At 43.3% G+C, this 26,323-nt stretch overlaps 1 protein-coding gene across 3 annotated transcripts; it reads right to left on the bottom strand.

The window, feature by feature from the left end:
• Nucleotides 1-26,094, bottom strand: LOC311265449 (fibulin-2-like). 3 transcript variants are annotated; one of them, XM_084367117.1, is made up of 17 exons: nt 26,010-26,094; nt 22,384-23,836; nt 15,122-15,236; nt 14,554-14,683; nt 12,666-12,867; nt 10,188-10,406; nt 9,358-9,468; nt 8,701-8,802; nt 7,769-7,900; nt 4,807-4,944; nt 3,976-4,116; nt 3,682-3,810; nt 3,032-3,157; nt 2,526-2,642; nt 2,289-2,417; nt 1,777-1,900; nt 1-1,570 (listed from the first exon to the last, which is right to left on the bottom strand). In XM_084367117.1, the coding sequence occupies exons 2-17, from the start codon at nt 23,726-23,728 to the stop codon at nt 1,213-1,215; spliced, it is 3,618 nt and encodes a 1,205-aa protein (XP_084223243.1). In that variant the 5' UTR covers nt 23,729-23,836; nt 26,010-26,094; the 3' UTR covers nt 1-1,212. The 3 variants fall into 3 exon arrangements, with proteins under 3 accessions (XP_084223243.1, XP_084223244.1, XP_084223245.1); XM_084367118.1 differs by having other exon boundaries at nt 26,024-26,063; XM_084367119.1 differs by lacking the exon at nt 3,032-3,157.
• Nucleotides 26,095-26,323: the final 229 nt, after the last annotated feature.

The raw sequence follows: 26,323 nt of genomic DNA on the forward strand, positions 1-26,323 counted from the left end.
TAAGAAGACTGTAGTCATTTTATTTCAGAAATCAGACATTACATGATCATTGCTTTTATCAGCCGTCATTAAATGTGTTCGTGCGTCAAACAGCCGTGAGTTGCCGGATGACGCTCACGTAGAGCTCACTAGCGAGGTGTGAACAGGTATGTAAATAGGCACGGACACTTACTGTGTGACATGCCCTGACAAGAATGGATTATATTCTTTAACAACTTCACTGAGAAGTAATGTTCTCTATAGACAGTGTACAGGCAGGAATTAGTCGTAATCAAACAAGTATATAAAGTGAGAACTACTGAGGAATGATTATGAAACAAAACCACAGTTAATATTCCTCCTAATAAATAAAGTTAGCCGATACTCACCAAAACCACATTGGTGTTTTTGTTTTTTATATATTTTACTAAAATACTTTGCTGCTTGTGAATCTAGCATAAAAAATATGATACATCCATCCATAATGTGCCTGATACAAAAAAAAAATACACCATATAGAGTAATATAAAATTATATAATATAAAATACTTCAAGGACAAAACATAAACAGCAGCAGACATAGTTGACGAAGCACCGTGACGGGAGACAGAACAATTTTTCTCTGCTATCAAATCACACATCATCATCATCATCGTCATCATCATCATCATCGTCGTCATCATCTGATAACAGAAAACTGGGATACAAGTCTCTCAGTTTGAAACAAACAAAAAAAGGAGCCGGGGAGAAGCTAGAGGCCGTCTGTTATCATTCTTACGCTTTACTCATGTCTGGTTACGATAATCAAAACAATAGCAAATTGTTTCATTCTGCTGGTATAATAAATATCTCCGCATCTCTGAAGTTATTATTTTTGGGTGCAGGTTTTTAATGGGTTTTTTGAAAATGTGGAATGTGTTTTTCATGTGTTTTCTGAGGCATGGAAACGAATGAAATGTACTGTATATTTTAGCAAATCGAGTGAGAAATTAAAAGGAAAGAATCATTTGACATTACAGGGTTTTTTCATGCAAATGCAGTGAAAATAGAAACTGACGCAAAAAAAAAACTTCTCTGAATATTCCACTAGTCTTACAGCAATCTTTTTTTATATTAACTTCAACTGGAAAAAAGCGAGATTAACTACTCAACACTGACATTGTTAAATAGTGATGTAAAAAATCCTCATGAACTGAATTGAGGTCCATAGTGGCCACGGCACATCTCTAACAGTTAGAGCGGGTTGCCGGTTATGAAGACGTAGATCCTGGCCTGGAACGTGGTAAATGTCCCCTGTCTCCAAAGCTTCATCTCCACGTTGATTAAGAAATCCCTCGGACCTTCAACCTGTCGATGCAAGTACACGGCGCCCGTGTAGGCGTTCAGCTTCCGGGTGCTGAAGTAGTTTTCCTCGTTTCCATGCGTGATGCTGACGATAACGTTGTCCCCCGAGTAGGCGGGGGACGGTCCGATGCGGAAGATCTGGGCGGGGATGACGATGTTGGACTGGAAGCTGAGGTAGTAGTAGGTGATTCTCAGAGGAGTGTTTTGACAGTCCATGTAGCTCGGACAGCTGATCCTCTCACAGCGCCTACAAGGGAAACAGGGAAGGAAAGGCAGCTTTGTTTGTGCAGCACTTTTCCACATCAGGGTAATTCAAAGTTTATTGTGTTAATTGTCTTCCAGGGAGAGATTTTAAGAGATAGTGATTTAAGATACGTTAAAGAAACTCCCTTTTTCAATTATCTAACCTCATATGAACCACAAAGACAGAACAGAACTGACTGCATCACTCACGTGTCGGACACTTTGCGGTAGTTTGGTGGACAGCTGAGAGAAAGGCAGCGGTACGCTCCTTGGATGTTGTAGCAGGTCTCAGCTAGAGAGCAGTTATGGGCCCCCGTGGTGCACTCATCAATATCTACATAAAACACACAGTTAATGCACAAGGGTTGGTGTACTGCCTGCAGCTGAGGAAATGTGCGTTAGTCACGGGACGATTGGAAGTTTGAGGGAAAGCCTCGTTGCTAAAACCGTGTGAGACAAAAATGAGTCCTTGTGGGGGAGAAAAAACTGCTCAAGTGAAAAAAATTAAAATTAGTGAGACAAGATTTTTAGTCCAATAAAGTTTTATAGCCTGTGTAATTACTGAGCCACTGTGAAAGTACCAATTATATTTATCTGAGCATAACCATTACTATACAGTCTATGTAGAGCGAATGGGTGCAGAGACATTTTTAAAATATATTTCAGAGCAGAACTCAACGAGGTACAGTGAGGTGAGTGGATGCATTTCGTATTGGGTTCACCTCTGCAAGAGCGTCCGTTTGGAGACATGGTGTATCCATATTCGGGACAGGCGCACCGGTAGCTCCCGGGAACGTTCACACACTTATAGGTACACAGATTGCCGATGCTCTGAGAGCACTCATCGATGTCTGGGCCACAAGGAGGAAGCAAATCATGTGAGATTGATCCGTAAACTTGTCCGAACACACGTTTGGTACAAATTCGGTATTTGTGATGTGTAACAGAGCGAGCCCCACCTTCACAGGTGTTCCCATCCTCCCTGAGGTAGTAGCCCTGTCTGCAGTAGCACTGGTAGGAACCGTAGATGTTGGCACACTCCTGACTGCACGGGCTGGCCAAACACTCGTTCACATCTGGAGATTAGTGGTTAGAGCTCATTACTGTCACAATTCACCTGATCAAAGGATTTTCAATGTTTTCCTCCCAACATATAAACAAGATGTTGTTATTAAGCCAATTATGTTTTTACTGGTTTGTGCTTGAAGGCCTGGCATGATGTACAGTATGATACACTAATACCGCTAACTGTCATCTCTCTTCAGCAACGAGCTGTACAGTGGCCGGCTTTAATATCAGCTCAGTCTAGGAATCTAGTTCACACGCACAAGCTTGGTTCAACAACAAACACACACAGGCATATTTTCACGCACAGATTCACAAAAACATACAACCACATGCACCAACATGTACACATGGATGCACACACTCTCCCACACCCATGCAGGCCGACATTAACACACACCTTCACAGTGCTTGCCGTCGCCGGATAAGCGGAAGCCAGAGGTGCACGAGCATTCATAGGAGCCTGGGGTGTTCTCACAGGTCTGGGCACACAGGCGTCCTGGGTAGCGCCAGCACTCATTTACATCTGAGAGGAAGAAGCAGTGTCATCAAACCCCTGCGAGTGTGTATTGCATTTACCCATGTGTGCAAGTACATGTGTGCAACCGAGCGTGAGCGCGTTCGCAGCCCCGCGCGGGCCACGGACGTGTGCATGCCTGAGCGTGCTTGTGTGCATGTCAACGAGAGTGCGATGTGAGGGGACCAGCTGCCTGCTGATAGTCTAAACACTTGAGCAGAGTCCATTATCATGAGAGTCACAACACAGTGAATCACAAATAGAGGGAGCAGCAGCAGCAGCAGGGGCAGAAGAGAGAGTCCTCTGCAGCAGGAGACGTGATCGGCCCAGTGGCTGCTGCAGGAGCCGGGGAAACAGCAGCAGCCGCAGAATAATAATCAGGAGCAGCAGAGTAGGTAGGCAAAGAAGAGGGTGTACAGTAGTGCGAAAGAGTGAAGAAGTAATGGAGGGCGAAAGGGAGGGAAGGGTGGAGAAGGCAAAAACTTAGCATGTGTACTTCGACTGCATGATGACGTGTGTGACATCCAACATACCTACACACATCCTCCTGAATGAGTCATACTGATAGCCTGTTTGGCATTCGCACCGATAGGAGCCAGGCAGATTGTGGCACAGCTGGCCCTCTCCACATCGATGCAGACCGTCCTGACACTCGTCCACATCTACACGACAAACATGGATGTCAAAGAGATGGAAGATCAATGATAACATTCAGCTGCCACCAATTCATGAATGAATGTGATTTTTTTCTTTAGTGCCTCCCTTCCTTAATGTATATCAAATCAAAAGATTGCACATTTTTCAAGTGTAACAATTACAAATCATACCAATACACCTGGCTCCGTCAGGGCTGGCGTGATAGCCACGGCTGCATATTATCTTCCTCTGGCACATGTAAGATCCCACTGTGTTGATGCAGTTAAATGCGGGGCTACAGGGCTGGGTCCCAGCGCCACACTCATCAATGTCTGTTACATAGAGAGACAAAGACAGAGAGCGATGAAGATGAAGAAAGACAGAAGAAGAAGAAGTAGAGGGAAGACCCAAAGAGACCAGAGGGCAGCTCTTTAGCCACGCTGTGAAATCAAAGCACACATCACACAGCCACATTCCCTCAGATAACTTTGTTGTACGTGTGTCTGACATTTTCTCAATTTTCTCATTTCTCAGAGCATTTCTTTTACACTTCTTTTACAGGGGCGTCGGCTGCCTCGACATGCCCCAGTTCCTGCCCCTGGGGGCTAATTCCACAGTATCAGTTTGTACTGGAGGCGGACAGAGGATTGGCTTTTATCCACCCCTCCACAGCCCCTTACAGCAACCTCTCTGATCTCCTGTCTGTGTGGCATTTAACCCCTCTGTCACTGTAGCCGCGCTGATTCACCTGCATGGCGTGCGTGTACACAGACTGTGATTCACCAGTGGGGACATTTCGTGCTCAGTCTGGTTCATTTACTTCTGCGTGTGAATAATACGGGGAATGTCCAAAGTTTCTGTTTAACCCTCATACAGTGATGCATTTTTATTCCGAATGACATTTCCTTTACCCTAAACAATCACTTTATTAGGTTATTTCCTCTGCTGGAGAGTTAAAACAAGAAAAAAATGACGTGTATGGAATCATATTATCATCTCAGTAAGAAAGGGATTTTCCTTACCCGTACAGCTCCCCTGTGCATCCTGGTTAAAGCCCACAGGACATCGAGGTTTAGGGTTGCACCTGAACGAGCCCTCGGTATTCACGCACTCAAAGCCGGGTCCACAGTTATTGCTCTGCTGCACACACTCATTGATGTCTGAAAGAGATAAACACACGAGTTCATGAGAACTGAAGAAATGATTAAGAGCAAATCAAACATTATTAGTTTCAGTCTAATAATCCACTGCATGTGTTAACTACAGTGCATGTGATGAGATACAGTAAGCATGTAATGCCAAACTTCACCACTGGATGGCACTGTGGTTAAATGTTCCCCATCTGGTACTCACTTCCACTGCAGTTCATATATCATAAAGCTATCGCTGTCAATGCATTAGAGGTTAATCAAGAGGACAAGAGATGTGCAACGACTTAGGATTCTTATCTGTACTAATCACTCATTACTAGCAGACTGAATGAATGAATGAATGAATGAATGACAGTTTATTATTTCAAGGAGATAATAATATATCTAATGAGTCAAACCAGAGGGAGTCACATGCAGCAGTGTGTGAATGAACTTTGCGGCAGATTCCCCCCCGAGTCTTCTAACACCTGCCGACTGAGGGATCTACTCCTGTCAATCAGCCTTCCACATCTGTTTGCAGCGTATGAACCGAAGCTGGAGGGAAATCACAATCTCAAAATGTGGTGCATGCTTGTGTCTGCGTCTGCATAATGCATGAGTGTCTCATGTTTTCAGGCAGGCCCGCACGATTGCCCCTCTGTATGCTGTATCGAGGCCTGAACCAGCTCTGGCAGGCAGCCCTGCTGATATCAGCGTAGGTCTCCAAACAGCTGATAGTGATTGAGCATCCTGACACATGCCCGGCAGAGACGGTAAGAGCTGAGTGAGCCTCACATCAACAGAGACAGAGAGAGAAAAGCCAGGAAGCAGGATAAATGTGTGAGCGATTGGCAGTGACCTCCCAGTGAAGGTAACGGCCTCGAGGAACCTGCTGAGATCGAAGAGTCCACTCGCTGTATGTGAGGATTTAACCTCTTGAACTCATTGCGGTTATTTCTCCTTTTATCACTCCCTTTCTTCTTGGGGCTGCACAATTAATCGAAATATAATAAAAATGGTAAAATGGGTAAAATGTTTGACAAAACAGGACTATGTTGAAGTAGTGTAGTGCTGCAGAATGTCAGCAAATGTCACATCATTGTGAAAATTAAGATTGTGATGCAAAAATTATCAACCACACTAATTCCTAATCATATCACATAATCTTTCAAAGTAATTGCAACATGATTTTGTTGACCATACCATGCAGCCCTACTTTATTTACCCCCTCTGAACATATGTTTAATTTGCTCAACACTTCAGCTGATGACCAAACACCTGAAAATGAACTGATTACATTCCCATCGGCCTCGGCTGGAGGCTACTTTGTGTTTGCTAATCAGCAAATGTTAGCATGCTAACAATCTGAACTAATATGGTGTACCTGCGAAACATTAACAAGTTAGTCTGTAATTTTGTGGCCATGTTGCCATGCTGGTGTTAGCTTTTAGCCGCTAACCTCTATTTCCTAAGGTTTGTTTTTTTAATACCTGTATATAAATGAAATATGAATGCATAGAGCAGAATACTGGTGATCTGTCTTCGTACTGTCAAAATTTTTTTTATAATATATATACATCATTTTAATACATTGTGTACTCTTGATGTTTCTTTTTCCTTATTTCCATTTTGTTTTTTTTGTTTTGGGCCTAATCTCCTGTGTTTTGGATGATGTAAACAAGGAGTGAAATGTTTCCACAAAGTAATCACACCTGAGCTCCGTGTTTGAGTCTAATATTGTTACAGTTTGGTAAATCTGCACTATGGAAATTCATGCTGCAGGTTTTCATTTGGCAAGGGACATACAGGCAATCTCCTGGGTTGTATTTGACAGTGAGAAAAGTGTAAATTTGATGTTTGTGTCAAGTTCTTCAATAAGAAACTGCTATAACTGGAGAGAGTAAGTCGCATTGATTTCGGCAATGTTTGTCTGACATCTGGGCATTTTGGTTCGATTGAGCGAGAGAGAGAAAGACCATAAAATGTGTCATTCTGGTGGAAAGTATTAAAGATTGTTGGGTTAGAAAGACAGCCGATATATATGACGAAGACTGCACAATCTCATTTGATTTAAACAGAATCATTCTGTCGAGAGAAGGGAGACGGACACAATTCAGTCTCTCCCTGTGAGGTGTCTCTGCTTCATTTGTAGGAGCCGGCAAAAGGAGCGTTCCTCTGAGTAAGTCATGAATAGGGAATAGGTAGGGCGGCACAGGGATGTCTTTTATCAGTCTGTGCTCACGCCGGCTGCCTGAAGTGGCAGCTGTTGGGAGGCTTACCGTTAAACATACTTTCCTGTTAAATGCTCATTTTGCCTGATTGAACATTCTTCAACTTCACAAGTAGCTGCAGATTAGCTGAGTCTCCCTGCCTGAGCCCACAGACGCCCATCTGCAGTGGCAAAGAGCTCTTACACGTAAAACCCATTTTTAGGGGTATTTCTTGCTGAACACTGCTGCTGCTTCATGAGTGAGACCTCTGCACAGGCCAAGTTTAGGGTGCATGGAAATAATGAGACATATTGGGAGGCTCACTATTGCATCGCAGAGTTGGGCGCCGCCCACTAAGACGAGCCAGGCAGCTCTGGATACTGAGAATTAACAGCAAGCAAATTCTATGGAGTTATGTTTTTTATTATTCCCTTGTGTCTGTGTGCTCACATTAAAAATTACATTATGAGTGGACATGAAGAAATAAAAAAAACTTTACTCTCAAGGGTGGTAAAAGTTGCCTGAACAAAGTGCTTTCCTTACACTGTGAACATGCAGTCATACAAACGCTCTCCTGCTGGTATTTACAACATATTCACTGGGGGTAGAAGTCAATGCTTTGATGCTGAGGAGGGGCGGCGTACCTTCGCAAATGTCATTGTTGATCTGGTGTCCCGGGGGACAGGTGATCAGCCTCTGACAGGTATAACTCCCCACAGTGTTCACGCAGCGCTCGCTCGGCTGGCAGGCACGTGCGGACAAACACTCGTTTATATCTGCAGGTTTAAAAAAAGAACAAAAGACACTGTGAAGAAAGAGAATAGATGATGAAAAGTGCCGATAGAAGACTCTGGATGAATGGGTTTAGAAAAAGCAGGGAGATGTGTAAAAAACGCCACCAACTCAGGCCCGTGTGTGACCGTCGGCAGCTAGAAGAGAGATAGCAGATTAAAGAGACGGGTCAGACTATCCTCTGGAAGAGAGATTAGGGCCAAGGCCAGTGGGTACAACGTCCACACAATGAGAAATTTGTCACCATACAGTGCCGCTTTGTGTCACTGGCACAGTTTGCTGCTGTCAGGCAGGAGACAGACCAGTGGTTATGGCTTAATTTAAAGATATATCCCCAGGGAGACAGCTTAGACACATAGAGCTGATCAGCATCATGATAAAAGACACAGCTCAACACCATTCTGAGTGGAAATAAAGTGTATATATGGGACACAGGTGGTGAGATACATCGTGATAATGCATGGGATGATCCCTTGGGTGGAGAAGTCTCACAGTTATATATTTTTTTGTCTGCATCACAGTGAGTGAAGGGGATTAGGGCTGTATCTCCTCTGCAAATCTAGAGGCTCTGATTAGAGAAAAATACAAATCAGTGGCAGACAGTCTTGCCAAACAACTCTCGTCAACTGGAACCGAACTCCTCTAGCTGAAAAAGAAACCAGAGACGCGGGCTTAAATTGCGAGCCATTTTTCACCTCGATGATTGCACAAAAGTTTCCACATGCTGTCTGGGTGTGATATAACAAAAAGTTCTCAGCATTATAACTGCGTTTTAGCTCCTTACCCTCGCAGGTGCGTCCATCGGCCTTCAGGGAGAATCCCGGGGAACAGGAGCACTGTGGCCTTCCGCCCACTGAGGAGCAGTGTTGCTCACACGGGCTGTTGCCTGAAAATAATACTGTATTAGTGAGGTCAGACGAAGTGTACTGAACTACAGCTCCGCACAGCAGCGTTAAGGGTGAAATAGAGGAGAGGCTTTGTGGCTCTGGGTGGGAGACAAGCACACTATTTACTGTATTGCTGTTCGCTCATTTCCTTGTTCCAGGTCGATCCCTGACCTGCTCATATTGTATTTCCTACTTTTGGCTCACAGTGTGGTTAGACCTCCACCCTGGTGTCATGGCAACCAAACAAGAGAAACAAAATGCGACCCTGAGCGGATTATAATATGGAGAACTCGTGAGAATGAGTGGCTGAAAACAAACTAACCTTTGATAGCATCTGGGTGCTCGTGTTTGACATTTGCGGCACAATTACATTTCATGGAAAGGGTGAGCTGGAAATAAAAACATGTCAGTCTATAGCAGCATGTGCTGGCTTCTCCTCTAAACACAATCCGCTACAGTGCGATGCATATTCCGTTCTCTGACTGAGATGTTGCGATGAATGAAAGTGCTCATCGCGGGCTGTCTCGCCGCTCATTGAGCTGCACGTTTCTAACCTTCACAGGGGTTGAGTGGGACAGAGGGCTCGGTGGGAGGCGGAAGCGGTGAAGTGGGCTCCGCTGCAGCTCTGTCATCCTCCTTCAGTCTGTTCTCCTCGTCCAGCGTCTCTGCAGAAACATGAATAATCTCATCACAGGAGCGGTGAATTGCACTGTAATCAAGATTTCCACCTCTCAATCTACTGCGGTCTTAGTTAGAGGCTTAAACCTCGTGCAAATCCTGCATTTTCATCCAACGATATGAGGCCAGTAGCTACTGATGAAAGTTGTAATAGCAGTGAAGGTGAGACGGGAAAACACATCGCCTGCAGACAAACATTTGGTTTTATTAGTGAGCCCCATTCCTCACTGTAATTTGCAGAGAGCTCTGGCATTAGTATCCTGTTGAGACAAGCTTGTGTTGGCGAAAAGCCGCTGTTGATTAAAGTCTGGTGCGCTGCAGAAACGTCACACAGCATTACCTGGAAACACTTCTGAACTGAACTGGAGACCTTTCAGTTTGTGCAAAGAATGATTTTCAAATGGCGAAAAGCTTTTTGACAACAGCGGAGATGCGATTAGTTGAGCTTTCCTGTCAGTCCAGGAAAGCTATGTCAGTGTGCGATTAAAATAACTATCATTAGTCAGTATCAGTGCTTGCAGACAGGAAGGAACTCAAAGAGACCAGGAAAATAATACACTGTGAATGTGTAGACAAATTACAACAAATGGGCTCTTCCTGAGAGGAATGCAGACTGTAAATCATATTTCAAAGAGCAAATGGCACAGAGAGTCGCTTTCCTGTTCCTGTGTGTGTGACAAAACAAGATTGGTGGTCTTCACTTTACCTTGTGCGCAAGTGACAGCGTCGTCTTGCAGCACGTAACCAGGGAAGCACTCGCACCGGAAAGAGCCCGGCGTGTTGACACATCTGTGGTGGCAGATGGTGCCCTCATACAGCAGGCACTCGTCTGCGTCCTCCTCCTCAACAGGACCCTCCACTGCGTTCTCCCCATCTTGCTCCTCGCCAATGGAGAAGGCCTCTTTAGGGTACGGGCTGTCGGATACTACGACACAAGGAGGAAGTGTTTGTGTTCTCACAGGCATAATGAAAAGTGCATGAAACATTTAACATAGTTTTATTACTTTGCGAGAAGGAAAGCACCTGCTAAATGTAATAATTACAGGGAGGACAAAATGGCCGCAGTGTACGGAGGATTTCTTTTCCGTTCGTTTTTATTGTAGTGTTATTTCTGCAGGGATAAATACACAGCATCAACCACCGCCGTGTACCACATTAGTTATACTCTGTTTGCAACGCCCTTCCTTAAATGGACTCTTTAAAACAAAGTGCATAACAACATGCGCAAAATGCCATCAATCAAAAATAAACACACAGATATATTGTAGTATAATAATAACATATTACTAACTTTATATAGCACCTTTAAAAACAGAGCTTGTGCTTGGAGAGACAGAGCAAAAGCAGGACACTCAGGATGATGATATAACAGGATAAATGCTTTGACAGTCGAGCCAAACTCAGAGAAGTTCAAACAAGAAGGCAAAAAAAGACAGCACAAATACATACATACACATATATCTATACACACACACATATATATATATATATATATATATATATAGACAGATCAGCCACAGCATCAAAACCTCCGACAGGTGAAGTGAATAACACCAATCACCCGTCCACAGTGCAAAGCTCCGCCACCCATGGGGGCGCCACCCAACACACACCAAGCACCCAAACACCATCGCAGACCAAGCACCAGCAACCCTCCCGACGGCAACGCTAAGACCGCTAAGGAACAGCCTGAGGAAAAAGCTCAATGCGCCGACCCGGCACCCAAAACCTCCCCAGATTCTGATCCAAACAACTGTGCGTAGTAGATTATGCTGGTTAGTGTCATGATTAATGTCTTTCTTTGTGCTTTGCATTCATGTTGCAGGAGGATGTCCTGCGATATTTCCTCTGTTTTCAATGAAGCGGTGACTAATCCCAAATATAAGGGAAATGAGAGGGAAAATAAAAATTAACAAACTAACCATAAATTAAAGAAAACAACTGAAGGAAAAGCGCCTGATTACTCACAACCTCAATGAGTAAGTTGTTTTAACATGACTTTGAAATGTTTCCCCTCATAGCAGCCAAACCAAACCAGAGCCAGAACTCTCCAGACAACATAATGGTTATTGAAAAAAGATTTAATGCAATGCCAGGTAGGCAGACAGGCACTAGATCTCTTAGAATTACACTACAGGGGTGATCTGGGCTATTATACTTTGTTCTGGGAGGCCAATGAGGTGCATCATTTTTCAGCATGGTTGAGGCATCTCACCACAATGCTTCCTTTTAACAGGTAGTGGGAAAAAATTGGGTTGTCTTCGGTTTAAATCAGCACTTTGTCCATCCATTTAGAGATGCTGGTAGTCAGTCACAGTAGGGGGTGCTGAGAGGTCGGCCTATATAATGACATCACAGTAAATGGTGCGTGACAGTCATGTTTTTTGTAGCAATTTGAATGTACAGCATAACTTACAAGACAGTGAGTTATAACATACTCTAGGTCAAAGCAGCCACAGCGACTAGCCGACACAGTCAACAACAACAAGGAGATTAAGAGGGAGAGAAATCCCCCAGACTCCCTTATAACTTCTCTCAATTTTGTGAGTTGTTGAAACAGGACAAACTTTATTAACTTAATAAAAACTTGTTTATGACTTATTCTTATAAATTTGGGTCTTCTTGGCAATTCGGCAAAGGTTGTGTATGAAGTTATTTCTTTCCTGTGTCCGTTTCTCCCCGCGACGTACGGTTCGTGTTTATTCACATATAGAGGGAAAATGTGAGATCTGATCACAAGTGGTCAACCAAGAGGAATGTCGAGATGCACGTCAACACCTGGTGTGAATTAACGGACTTCAGATCACTAAAGAAGCATGGTAAAATAAGGTAAACAGCCTCATAGGTTATCATAATAGTTTGAGGATAAAGACGTTTCATGGAGGGAGTGAGTGGACCTGCCTGCTTGTCGTTGTTAGCAGACACTCCAGTCTGCTGTAAAGTTCATACACTTGACTGATATATCATGTGAACATTCCTGTTCTCACGCTCCCTATTTCTCTGTGGTCCACATGATCGCTTTCTCTCTCTCTCTCTTTTTCTTTGCTGCAAGTCTGCATCATCCATGTTAGCAGAGCACCAGAGTGTACTCCATGCCCCGACCCCTCCCTTGGCAGAGAGCATGCTTGCATTAGCGTTTTTTTCTGTTTGAGTGTCTGCATGTGCGAATATTTGCTGGCAGTACCTTTCTTAGGCGGTGCGGTGGGGCTGAGAGCTGGCCTCTCTCTGACAGTGTGCCTTTCGTCTTGATCCCCGGCTCTGCTCTCCTGCCCCTCGCAGCAGGTTAGAAAGACACGTCTGCAGTGGAAGCCCAGGTACTGGTGGGCTTCGCAGCGATGCCCCTCGCTGCGGAGCTGCAGCCCCAGAGAGCAGCAGTCACAGCAGTCCTGCAGGTAGATGTCACACAGTCAGTCTTTACACAAGTAGCCATGGGGTCATGTAGCTCATTAGAGAGGCTGCTGTACTTGGAAAACGTTTCAAAATCCCTTTAATGAAAAGGGTAACGATCAGTGGTTCACATTATTTGTGAGGTTTGTCTTTAGTCTTTAAAGATTTGACCACAAAGTGCTGATATCATGGTCCGAAAAGGGTTTTTTGTCCTTAATGATCTCCTGCCTTTCAACTAGTGCCGCCATGAGGTTGTTTTCTTTTTGTGAAATGTATTGACATGACATTTTAATGGTGCCACAAAGATAAATGCTAATGGTGATTTCATGTCTTGTGCCACCATCAGGTCAATTCTTTGTTTTTTGACCTGCAAAACTAATAACTGGTCACCTTGTATTGTATTGTATTGTATTGTATGTAGCCTATTTATTAACAGACATCAGCATGCTAATGTGCTAAACTAAACGCATGCTAATGTTTATCATGTGTGCTAAACATGATAAACATTACTTGCTGAACTGGAATGTAACTGAGTACGTCTGATCAAGTACCGTACATTTTTGAGGTACCTCTATGTTACTTGAGTATTTAAATTTTTTTTCCCAATATTGTACTTTTACTCCACTACATTTATTTGATAACTCTAGTTACTAGTCACTTTGCAGATTGCATGCTGCATCAGAGCCAAAGTACAACATTTTTAATAATTTATTTAATGGGCAAACAGATCAAGAAACACTGATTCTGATAATCAGAAAAAAAGGCCTAGTATTTACAGTAAATGGGCTCACAAAGCCACCAGCACGGCTCTGGAGTTTCTCTTGTTGAACTGAACTTTGCTTGTTTCAGGCCTGAATGTTTACCAACTCTCCCCCTGCTCGCAGCCTTTTACTGTTATGCTGTAGCTCTCAGCAAGATCAGCACTTAGAGTGCAGGGGGCATAGCGAAACATAAAACTGGAGTAATGACCACTGTAATGTTCCATGGCTGAAGATGGCATAACACTACTAAATCTACAGGGGTCCAGTAGTAAGGTGGTGAAAGCCAATATTTAACAGCTGTACTGCTGGACAGAGTCGACGATGACCCCATGCTGCTCAAGGGCCTCTGGGCCGCTGAGTAACTACCCTTCAACACAAAGGTCAGATGGCAAATTAGTGGTTTTGGGAATCTGGGCAAACGCGATACGGTTGCAAAGTCATCATGACTTGATCCCCTTATTAACAGCCATAATAGCCTCGTGTCTACCAGTGCTACTGTTTTACCGCATCAATTATCGCTACATGTCTGGGCAATTCAGAGAGGCCAAACAATTGACTTCTGACATTTCCAATAGCTGAGGGCTGCTTTGAAGATAGTAAAACTTTAAGGCTGCAAGAATCTTCAGTTGTAATTGGCCCTAAATCACTTTGTCTGAATTCAATAAGGTAATTTAATAACCGGGAATTGGCACCACAGCAGTAATGCTCAGAGGAGATATCGAGAATAAAGTTGCTGCAGGAGACTCTTACCTTCTACTCAGACTAGTACGTGTTTTCAATTCTGCTTTTTAATAGTGCATTCATCATCTGCTAATTCAGACTCTTGTAGGCCTTAATTTGAAATTTACAACGTGATTCAGCCTGTCTGTGAACCCGGTGAACTGTGTCTGCCCCTTGCCGTTGTATCCCCTCGCAAATACTTGCCTTGTAGGAGTCAATCCCACATTTATCGCTGGCATCCTGTTGACACGTATCTCCTGCTTTGGCTGCGTTTATTCCGGCCAAACATCGACTTTGTCCAAGGGAACCGAGGCAGCACTGTTGTTGGGCAGTCCTGGCAGAGGAAGGAGAAAGAACGGGAGAAAGAACTAAAGTGAGGGGCTTAGACGGCAACTGTGGCCCTAAGGCAACGACGAGTGGGCTGGCTATTCTTCCCACGAGTGCTGCTGCAAAAGCTGACCGAAATGTGTTTTGAAGTTTTCATAAATCTAATTAGAAGGAGAAATTAAAGTTGAAATCTTAGAACTTAACTGTCAAAGCTCTGAGGACCTTTATGTGTTTCCAAAGAAATGTGAGCTTAAAAAAAACCCTCACTTGATAACAAAAAATGAACATTTCTTTGTCATTATGTCATTTAACAAGTCCATCTTTATATTCAGCTTGCTGATAAGTCAAATAAAGCAGATAAATGGCCTGACACAGAAGACTATTTAAGATGATTTACAGTGTGCAGAGCCAAATGACATGAATGGGCGTTTAATAATGGCCTTACCAGCAGATGGAGTGCCTATCTCTTGTGGGTGGCTCCATGTTGTTGCAGTGGCCATTAGCTGAAGCCCATTTCTCCCCTGTCTCACAGCAGGTCTCCACCAGTGCCTTGGCAGACACTGTAATGAAACACAAACACCCAGTTCCAGTTTTATCCCACTCAGTGCAGCCAGTGTTTGAGGGGAATCACATCAAATGATGGCTAGAATTCAGCCGGAGGAGGATGGTTAACGTTTCCCATCATCTGGTTACAGGATATTTGTGGTGGAGCTGGATTTCTTTGAGGGAACACTTGTCCTGGGCGCTGGTTTTGGTGACTATAGCAAGTACAACAATCTGTGTTTCTCTTTTCAGACTTCCTGACTCTACTCTCACTTTCGTTGGCAGACAGAAGTACGAAACCAAAGACTCTATATAATTACCTTCAAAGTAAAAAAATTGCCTTTTTTGTTAAATCCTGGCTAATCAGAAGTGGGGCAGAGAGAAAGAGCAACGCATTAGCACTTCATTTCAAACTGGGTCAGGGAACAGACGGGAAAAATGTATACGTGTTCCTTCAATAACAGGGCAGTGCATTCCAGCTTTGATTTGTGGCTACTGTAGAAGACAACTCATGACACTCTGTCACACCGTATTTGGATACACACGATACATGATATATTTGTGTTGCACTGAGTGTTTTTAACTTTGCTTTTAACTCACTTTGATAAGTATTTTACTTACTATGATTATACATGTTCATACTGTATTTCCTGTTTGATTTTGACCAGTACTTCATCAAAATAGAGTGAAAGCAAATACTTGCAATAGCTCACTTTTTTTGCTTTAACGTATCAATCTGACGTAAAGACACTGTGCAATCAGTGTGACATCTGTGACAAAAAAGACAGCATCAGCGTATAGATTGGTTCCCTATAAACCCTGCTTACACTCTGCTATTCAGTCTGCCACGGGCCTGGATTTGTACCGGAAACGTGAAGGTCGAGTTATGGCAAAGAGGAAGCGAGTGTGCCACTGCAGCAACTAAAACAGGAAGAGACATTGTTTTCCCCAGCCGCTCTCCCCAGGTGTGGAGTGGAACAACTGGGATAACTGTGGAAACTTTGCAAAAAACAAAGAAAACTGAAAGTGAAAAGGGAGAGTGATAGAGACCAAGGTAAAACAAGAGTGAACGGATGGGCGTTCACTCACCAGAGAGCACAGGTGTTCCCCTTAACGCCAGGACATGAGACGGCGTGGTGACGGTAATAACAAAACCTGGCTACTTATTAATACAACCAAATGTTTCACTCTCTTATGGTTGCTTTTTTCATTGTTAAACAATCACCACAGCGTATGGAAATGATTAATGGTCCTCCATCAAATAACAGAGTGGCTAGCTTACTAGTTTGGCAACTTCCTTCCTCACTTTCTAATGTATCCTGTAGTGTTTCCCGTGTTTTGCTCCAGTAACTAGAGGGGGTAAAAGGGATGCAATGGCTCTGACAGGTGACCAAATGAAACGCACCTTTACCTTGAATAAAATCAATAATGTCTCTGGGTTGGAAATGTAAGTGCACAACTCAACAAAATATATAACACACGGTCTGTTATTAGACATTTCAATGGAGAAATGTTAGAAACTGTATTGTGCCTTTAATTACTTACTCAAGGCATGTTTTGCTAAGCGAGAGTAGAGGTCAGGCAGCGGAAAGATCAAGCAATAATCTTATTGCAATTCAAAACAGATGAGTGCCCCGGGTTATTGTAGCATTTTCACTTCTACGTCCACTTTATTTTTGCTGAAATGCCTCTCCCCGGCTCACCTATGGGCTACACAATAAGACCGAGGCAATCACTCAGAACGGAGCGAGTGACTGCTGCAGTGTGCATAATTTAAAGGTTCAGAAATAAGAAAATCCAAACCTTGAAAGGCACAATGACTCTTTGATACCTAACTACGGTATCTGTGCCAGCCGTGCAGTTAAACAAGTCCCTTTGAACCTGACTGAATGTATATTAAAAGACAGACAACGTAATTATTCATCCTCCTTCTTTTGCCTCCTTTTCATTTTCTCCAGGTGGAATCAGTTCACCCGCCATGAACATTATACAAATGTGCTCCATGTGTCCATACAGAACGTGGGATGTATGCGGAGGTAAAATGCAAACAGTTCATGACCGTGTTTACGCAGGAAAATAGCTACTGGGAATGAAAACAGTGACAAACTGTTTTAGCTGAGCTATATCTGAGTCTCTTCTCGTCTCTTCGACAGACCTTCTAATTAAGCCTGTATCGCAGGTTGTTCCATTCAGCTGTGCGATAATTAGCTGATTTATCGCACTCGCACAATGGAGATCTAACGTACACACTTGAAAGGTGGCTAAGGAGCATCTCTCTGTTCCAGGCCTGTCATTATATTTGGCTATCGGTCTATAGCATTAACACCAGGCGCAGAACTGGTGACATCACACCCTCCGAAAATATGGAGCTAGAATAACAACCAGAAAGGGCAACTCTCAACACGTCTGGAAATGTCATAAAGCAGTGTGCTGCCACTAATCAGGGCTCATGTGTCTTTACTTTTGTGGACTTGGCGGTGATTTACAGTACAGGTGGGCCGAAGGGAACAGGACCGACACTGTGTCCGTGACATACAAACTCATGTCAGATGATTGATGCTGAAAACTTAAAAGCATCCTGTTTGTGTGTGCGTGCAGGCCTCTGCAGGGAGTGACACAATGTTCTTCTCACCTTTAACATGAGCGCTCGCAGAGATACAGTGTCTTTTGAAACACATAATCACTGTCCAAGAACAGCTGGCTGTGACATAACAGGGAGGACTGCTGTCACCATGACTTCATTTCCAAAACAACTAAATTTCAGGTTTCAATTATTGACAAGTTGTGTCTTAATCTCCCTGAGATTGTGAGCCAGCCATCATATATCCATCTTTTCTGTGGTCTTAAGTAGGGATCAAAGAGGATGCGAGGCCAAAGGGGGTTGCCTCAGTCTCTGATTAACTTTAAACAATTTGGGGCGGTTTATACTCAAGAATGTGAGTTCAACCGTCGCCTTAAACATTTGAATTGACCTAACAATGGTGGAATAATTAGTTTAAAGTCTTCTTTTAAGTTTTTTGTTTTTGTGAAACAATTTTAGGTTGATTGAACTTGAGAAAACAAGTTTGATAATTTAAGATATTAAACTGGCAATAGTCAAGAAGCTGTCTAACTTAAGTTAACTGAAGTTAATCATGACTGAATGGTGTAATGGCTGTTTTGCAACATCTGTGTACAGATTGGTTCCCCACAAACCTCACTTTCACTATGAGATTCTGCCACTGGGCTCGATTTCTCCTGCAAAAAACGAAGGACGAAATACGGCACAATGAAAGCACGTCCTCCATTGCGTAACCAAAACAGGAAGAGGCATTGTTTTCCCTGGTCGCTATCCCCAGGTAGCTGTGGAATAACCTTGGAAACTCAAAAAGACAAAACTTACCTAGATCAGTAAGTTACAGACTATTACTTAGCCTTTTAATAATACTGAGACTGGGATTTCTAGGTCCAACTGGATTGGATTGGATTCGTACGGTTGGTTTTTTGCTTTGGAGAGTAGCCTGGTGTTTAGCTTTAGCCATGTTGCTAACTCTGTCTGAAAGTGTGAAGTGAAGTATGAAGTATTCTGAAAATAAAAACCAGAAAAATAATAACAAGTTTAATCACCTTGAAATAAATAAAAGTGGCATATTTAAGTTAAAGTTAATTAGAAAAGATTGTTTGATTACACTAGTGGTTAAATAACCTGAGTGAAACATTTATATGAACTTGTCACTAATGGAGCACTGATTTTTTTTGTTTCCTGAAGATGCTACACGTGTCCAAGCGTACACATGCATGGCATTACACAACATCAGCTTTAGAAAATGGTTTTGCATATTAAATTGGTTAAGTGTATTCCACTGCACGCGTCGGACCAAATATTCTCCAGAGTCTTATAGTCTAAATCTGTTTCCCGTTGCCTTATTATGCCTTATATATTCCGAGGTGTGTTCACAGACCAGAACACAGGAAATCTGCTGATTTCATGCCAGAGGAAATCTATCCAAATCCTGATTTTGGACCTGATGTACGAAAATAACACTGAGGAATAATGTTACCTAACTGGCTGTTATACAAGTGCCATTAAAACTAACTATTTTCTGCATCAGAAATCATTAAATCAATGAAGCATAAATACAAGTGTAAGGTTTCATATGAGAGATTTACTGTATTTCATAGTAGCTTGTACTCTAAGTTGGGAAACATCTGTATACAGCTGCACTCTGCCTGTGTGTTAATGACAGAAATGCACATGAGTGCTAGAGGCAAATCTGTTATTGTGTTACAATATATCACCAATCTCTCTCTACTTATACAGTGGTTGTCTTTTTATGAGCGGTTTCCTGGATCGGGAGCAGATGGTATTTTTTTATTTATAGGCATGGATGACATGTGGATGAGGCGGTTTCTCGGTAAGGACACGTTGTGGATGGGATACCCGCCAAAATTCCTAAAGATTACTTGGAAGGCGCCCTGGATTGACCAGACAGCTATCTTCTTCAAACTTATCTTCACGGTAGCGGTGCAGCGGGAAATAACTCTCACACGACCATCTCTGGAATCCACCCTCCGTTTCATCCTAAGGAAAATTATACATCTGCTCAGCCCACTCCCATATGCAGCATGTTGTGACAGTACTGCTGATGAAAACAAGCACGTCTTCAGTTATTCCACCTTACTTCAGATGATTTCTATGCTTCGGTCTGATCATATTATCCATGTCTAGCATTCCTCTGGGTCAGTTTGGTTTGGCAGCAGTGGAAAATAACTGCTGTAAGCACATTTATCAAGTATTTTAAGTACAGTCTACCAATCAGTGTGTAAAGTAATTAGCCCCACCTTTACAAGCTTAAACATTAAAGTGATGAACACGTTATTATATAATTAAATAGAATCCAATCATGTACATTATCCTGAAATGAACCAATCTGCAGAATGAGTGATGTTTATCCTTTTGTACTTGCACTTTGAAGGCATGAAATGTGCTTGTAACAGAGTATTTTGACAATGTGTTACTGCTACTTTTATTGAGTACAAGATCCGAGTACTTCTTCCGCCTCAGTGGTTTGGTACTTGGTAAAATAGGAAGGGGAGTAACTGAGAGGAAAACGTGTGGAGGTGTGCTTCAGATGAGATGATTACTGGGAAGATTGGGAAACCAGCAACCTCACGGGAGACGGGTAATCACACCGGCTCATGAGGGAGTAGTGAGTACCGTCTGGCAATCACGCCACAACAGTGGTCTCATTCATCACATGGGTATTATGCCGCTCACAGGTACGGCCCCCAAGAAATCCTAAACCAGGTCCAGCCCAGCATCAGACAGCCTAAACAATCCCATCCCCCTTCTGAGCACACACTGTGTCTGGCTGGAAAGAGAGAGGGCAAATGAGCAGGAATTATTGAGTGAAAGAAAAAAAAAAACATTTATCTTGGGCCGTGCTCCACTGCAAAAGCAGACCATTTATGTTCAGTAAAAAAATAGTTGAGGCCCTTGTTATTCATGCTTTCTCTTTTCCTCTCCAAACAACATAGGGATTGTCTGTTAATGGCATTGACAACAGACACCAGTCCAGACCCTTATCAGCTGGGGTTTTTAACATGTCACCACTCTGGAAATCCTCCCTTAGTCCAATGACCTTCACCAGTGAAACCTCCATCCTACAGACTGAGTCGTCAGAGCAGTTAGTTGGCTCCCTGTCCCAGGAGAAAAACCATTCCTACTTTAACTTTCAACTCAAGCTGTCTTCCACGAAACCATCATTCCCATTTGAATAGCTGGATTTTATCTTCACGCATTTTTGGACAGTGTGGAAAACTTTCAAGGACGTGTGTCAAAGCAAATATCTGTTTTATTTCCCCTGAGAAAGGAGTTTCTGTATTGGCTCACAGACACTCAGTTTCACATAAAATGTGTCCGGCGAACAGCAACAAACAGTCCACTTCCAAGTTAACGCTGGTAGAGGTACCTCTGGAGTTCACTCCCCGAGACCCCTCACAGATGCATTCATTATATACTATACATACCTACGGAGGCCAGGTGCTGAAAGGAAAGAAAAGCCCTGACAGGTCTCAACACACATCATGCTGTAAAGTAGGTTAACTACGCACCTCCAGATTGCGGTTTGCTGGACAGAACACCAGCGATAAGAAGGCTCTCAAAACCCTGAACTAATTGTTTAAGTAACTCAGTCACTGAAGGGGTTATAAGGATGAAACGACAAGGCTAAGATATTTTACTTATTCATAATTAAGTCCACTCACTTCATAGTAAAGTCTTACAATATAGTGAAACTACCTTGTGCCATAAAGCCATAATGTACAGGGGGAGTTATGATCTAATTAGGTATCCCTTGGCAGGAAGTTTATTAATCCTTAACTCTTATGGAATTTCATAAAATCACATTATTCATCAAAGTTAAAGCATTTGGATCATTATATGGCATTATCAAATCATTTTATATAACCTAACATCATATTTTGGAATAAGAAACGGTGTTTTACAGTGTTACTGATCCTCTAGACATCCTTGTAATCACTTCATCGTCTGCTTTCTCTGCCAGTGCCTGCAGTAGATTGGCCTATATGCCCTGAAGGGGACAGATCTGTTTGAGAACATGCTGATAATCACACAAAAGATCCAGGCAGGAGGCAGAACTCTCGCCGGAGCGAAGTAGGGAAAGAAATTGCAATTTCAGCTGCTCTTACAGGGTTTATCAGATATGTTAGAAAGCACAACGATATAAATACAGCGTCAGGTTTAGTATTACTCGCTATTTACAAACCTCTAGAGAATGAAAAACAGCATTCTCTCAACTTGAATGCGTGAAAATAACTTCATACTAAGTATGGTTCTTTTGTCTTCTGAGTAAGGTAGATAAATGCTATCTAGGGAGAACAGCCCTGCCGTGGACAATTGTTTTTCCTGGACGGCTGCCAGCTTGAGTAGAGTGATTATGAATTCTTCCTCAAAATACAGGATGTGAGAGAAGGAAGAGGAAAAATGTCTTCTGAAAAAAGTAACAACAACATTTTCATCACTAGGCTATAAATCATCACACTGTGATTTATCATGATGAGGGCCTTGAATGGATCAAAGGATTTCTGATTTCCTCTCGATTCGACAGCGAGTTGGGACACAGGTCAGACTTGGTTCAAACTCTTTAATATGTGCTCACTTACCTTCTGTGTCTCCCGTCTGGTAGTTGTGGAGGGTTTGGGGTTGTCTTTGAGGCTGCTCTCCATCCTCTCTCATCCTGACTGGAGCTCTGCTGGTGGGACTGAACTGAATTGTGGGATATGTGCCCTGCTGCTCCTCTTCACCGAGCGGCTGCCTGCGCTCCGCCGACACTTTTTCTTGTTCCTTACGGCCAGCAGAACGGGAGTCGCCGTGACCTCTTGCGCGAGTGCCTTGACTATGTTTGTGAGGGTGCCTGGCCCCCTTGTTTGCTTGGACTGTGTGTGTTGTGTCTCTTACGGTGCCTTCTACCGCCCTGCCTCTTTCACTGTTATGTCTAATGGTCCTTTCAGCGTTTTCCTGTTGTGGCCTGTGGTCCTCTGTGGTCACTCTCGGTGTGGTTGTTAGCGATGTTGATGTTTCACTTTCACGAGTCCCTGTGGTTGCTGGATCCGTGTTATGTGCGACCTCAGCCTCTCTGCTCCTCTCTGAATCTGGCCTTTTTTGTGTCTCCCTCAGCTCATGTCTCCTGTCATCATGGGAGCTGAAGGAAGTGGAGCTTGACTCTGGGTAAGCTGGTGGTGCTGTAGTAGATTCCAGCGGTTGGGCCAGATCTTGGATAGTGGAAGACGTTGGCCGAGCCAGGGTATAGTCATATTCCTCTGCGCCAAAACTGGGTGGGTCCGGCTTATACAGCGGGAGAGTGTTCCCCTGTGCCAGCTTGGAAAATGGCTTAACGGGACTCGTTTGCTGGCTTCCACGGCGACCGCTAATGTCTCTCAAAGGGTTATTGTTTTCAGTGGTCGTTACCCACATGGGGTTATTAGAATTGCGGATGTCACAATCGGGGATAGGTGAACACATTAACCTTCCACCTTCATTCGGACAGTGGCAAACCTGGCAGTGGTCCATCTGAAAAGAGTGCCCTGCGTCATATTTCTTGTTGCCATGGGTACAGCCAATTCGCCCACATTCAGCACACCCATCTGCAGGTTGCAAAATATCGATGCAGTTGGGGGAAATTTCAGGGCACGGAATAAAACGACAGCTTATCTTCCCTCCTCCCTGGGGACAGGAGCATTCGGTGCTGCCGAAATCCACAAAGTAAGAGGCCCCCGCTGGGACTTTCCCTTTCTGGAAGCCTGCTTGGATGCAGTCGTAGTACTGGTAGCCCTCGCAGGTGCAGCCCTGTTGTGCGCAGGTGGGACAGCAGGCTCCCTTCGGTAAAACCGTGTCGATGCAGTGCTGCATATCAGGACAGTCCACACCTGTGCAGTCGTTCTGGCTTAGACAGGTGTCCATGCACAGAATCGTCCAACAGAAAAACAACGCTGCACTCTGGATGTTCATTTTGCATTAAAAGAAAGTACAAAAAAAAAGAAAATCCGTCCGTTAATGTAAATGTCTCTTCAGGCTAGATTTTGATCCCAGATGAGAATGACTTTCGTGTCTTTTAGCCTGTGAAAGTAAACAGTGGTTAGTGACACAACATATTTACAGTGCAAAGGTTGTCTGGTATTCAGCTTGATAACAATCAGTGCCCTGTTATTTTTGGTATGTTTTCGAGGTTATTATCAGAAACACATGTTTTGACTTAATAACCTGTCTGCTTTAATTTGACCACCTGCCAAGTTTACATTTTTTCCACACCCACATTTTTGGCACCACAGGGGATGAAAGCTGTGGTTTATATTTGATGGCATGTGAAAATATGACCAGAGGTTGTTTGAGGGGAAAATTGTGAGTTGTTGAAAACACAATGCTGAAATAACAAGACCTCCCTTCTATGACAGTGTTATTGTTTGCCACACTTCCCCGGAACATGGTGGGGATGTTGTGCAAATACTGCATTTCAGTCCATTATTAATTTCTGCCTTTAACAGCTGGTGGGGCATGAGCTGTTTCAGCAAACCTGCAGGACTAACACACCACTTACAGTGTGTAAACTAGCAGAAGTAGTGCTGTTGGAAAAATGACATATTGTAATGAATAAAGTAATATAAAGTATAGAAATGAATGGATCACACAAGATTTCTGGGGCTTTTCTTTGTAGAGACAAAGTGACCGCGCAAGGTCAGAATATGACAGGCTTGATCCTGTGAGTAAGTGATGTGACTTCAAATCAGACGGCAGATTCAAAACCAGGTGTTTTCTATTTCACTTTTCCTGTTTTTGCCTCGCTGCTTGCATTTGTGCCAAATCGCAAGAGACTCGTGTGACACTTCATGCTGGAAAAGTTCAAAATTAGAGATTAATTCAAAATCTTTCTGCATGATGAACTTCTGTTTGCAACGTTTCGTTGAACAATTTTCCTAACCAATTACTTTGGTGCTCTTTCACGAACTGTTTTGTTATCACATTCTTCCCAAGCTGCCTGTCCTTGGGACGGATTCCCACCACAAGAGGAGCAGCTACAGGGAGCACAAGTAGAAGATGGCTACAGATTACTTTATATAAAAACAAGTGCGACATACAGTATCTACAAGTGCTAAGGTACTAATTATAACACTTCTGTTTCAAAAATAATAAGACATGTGGAAACCTGGTTATTTCAAGTGCATCTGCCTGGCTGCCTGTGCACTGGTATTGGGAAATCTAATTCCAGCCTATTCACTGGGCAAAGCATGCAGTGCATCTATTTAAGATGAATAAAAATAAAACCTAGAGGCCTTTAAAATAATCTCACCAAAATAAACACAACATCTGCAGCCCGGTCCTTCTTCGTACAACAGGCGACAGCCAAAACAAAGTGCACTGCAGCTGCATTTAGAGAATCAATGATGTCTTTGTGCGCTGTGGGCTCTAAATCATTTTACCAGATCTTGGGAGTCTTTGAACAGGCATGTTGCCCACTGCTATGTTGTGTTGGACTCAGCCTAAAGAGCGCCCTGACTCTGTGTGTTTGCCTACAACATTCATAGAGAGAGTGAGGGACATTTTAGCAGAGAAAGAGTCCACTTGGTGATGAGGAAATCTGATTCACTGAACATGAAACTCATCTGTGTTGTCCCTTAATAAAGGTTTTTATATGGGGCTGTTTTCTGTGAATGAAAAATAGTCTGTTGGCTTGTTTGTACAGCTATCAGTTCAGGGAATGTCCTGGAAAGCTTTACAAACATGGTCACTGTGTGCTTTGCCATCCCAGTAGCCAAAACCTGACCTTTATCCTTCAGCTCACACACACATACGCACGTGCAAACACTGTGTCCCAGCATCTACTGATTGACATTTCAATGACAGGTAATGGATTAAGGAATTACTCGCTCATTTATGGAAGATTATTTGAAAGTGGACGCTGTCAGAATGAGGACTTTGGCTGCATTTTTGGTGATCAACCCACACTTTTTTTTTTCTCAGTTAGAGCTTCAAGTGAAGCCGTACAGGCACGGATTAAATAAAACCATACCAGAACCAGTATTATATAACCAGGAATAGTAGCTTTAGGCTACGATAACTTGTCTTTCAAATGAAAAAGAGGTTCAAAATGTAACAGCACTGATCTAAATCTAAATATGTGTCCGTATGCGCACATGACATGTCCAAAGGTGCCCGTCAAGTTGAATTCAAACTGCTCAATGTGTCACATCATAACTGAGAACGTGTTTTCATCCATAAAAATCATGTTACCTACCTTGCGTCTCTGACCTTGCAGCGCAGCTTGTGCTCCAAAAAGGAAACTTGTGCGCGTAAAGTTTATGTCCTGTCTCCGACTTGGGAGGCTGGGAGCGCCCTCCGTTCCCTCTTTTATGGGGGAGGGCGGGACAAAACTTCCATAGAATCACATCCAACTCTTTCTAAATGGTTTCTGTTCCCCTTGTCTGCGATGCAATCATCCAAAATACGAGAAATGACTTAACATGGAGCGACGTCAGTGGAAAATGTGCGCTGTCAGCACATGATGATACCAGAGAAGATCAGGATGCTGTAAGGGGGGGAAATAGTGCC

The sequence above is a fragment of the Pagrus pagrus genome (genome assembly GCF_965226575.1).
Source record: "Pagrus pagrus genome assembly, chromosome: 11".
Lineage (NCBI taxonomy): Eukaryota > Metazoa > Chordata > Actinopteri > Spariformes > Sparidae > Pagrus > Pagrus pagrus.

Bases quoted from the DNA above. Each gene is read 5' to 3' on its own strand.
- LOC311265449 (XM_084367117.1), bottom strand. From the start codon at position 23,728: ATGAACATCCAGAGTGCAGCGTTGTTTTTCTGTTGGACGATTCTGTGC. The intron at 9,469-10,187 runs GTAAAGTGAAGA...ATGTTTCTGCAG, and splicing joins CGCTGTCACTTGCGCACAAG to AGACGCTGGACGAGGAGAAC. The intron at 1,901-2,288 runs GTGAACCCAATA...TGTTTTATGTAG, and splicing joins AAACGGACGCTCTTGCAGAG to ATATTGATGAGTGCACCACG.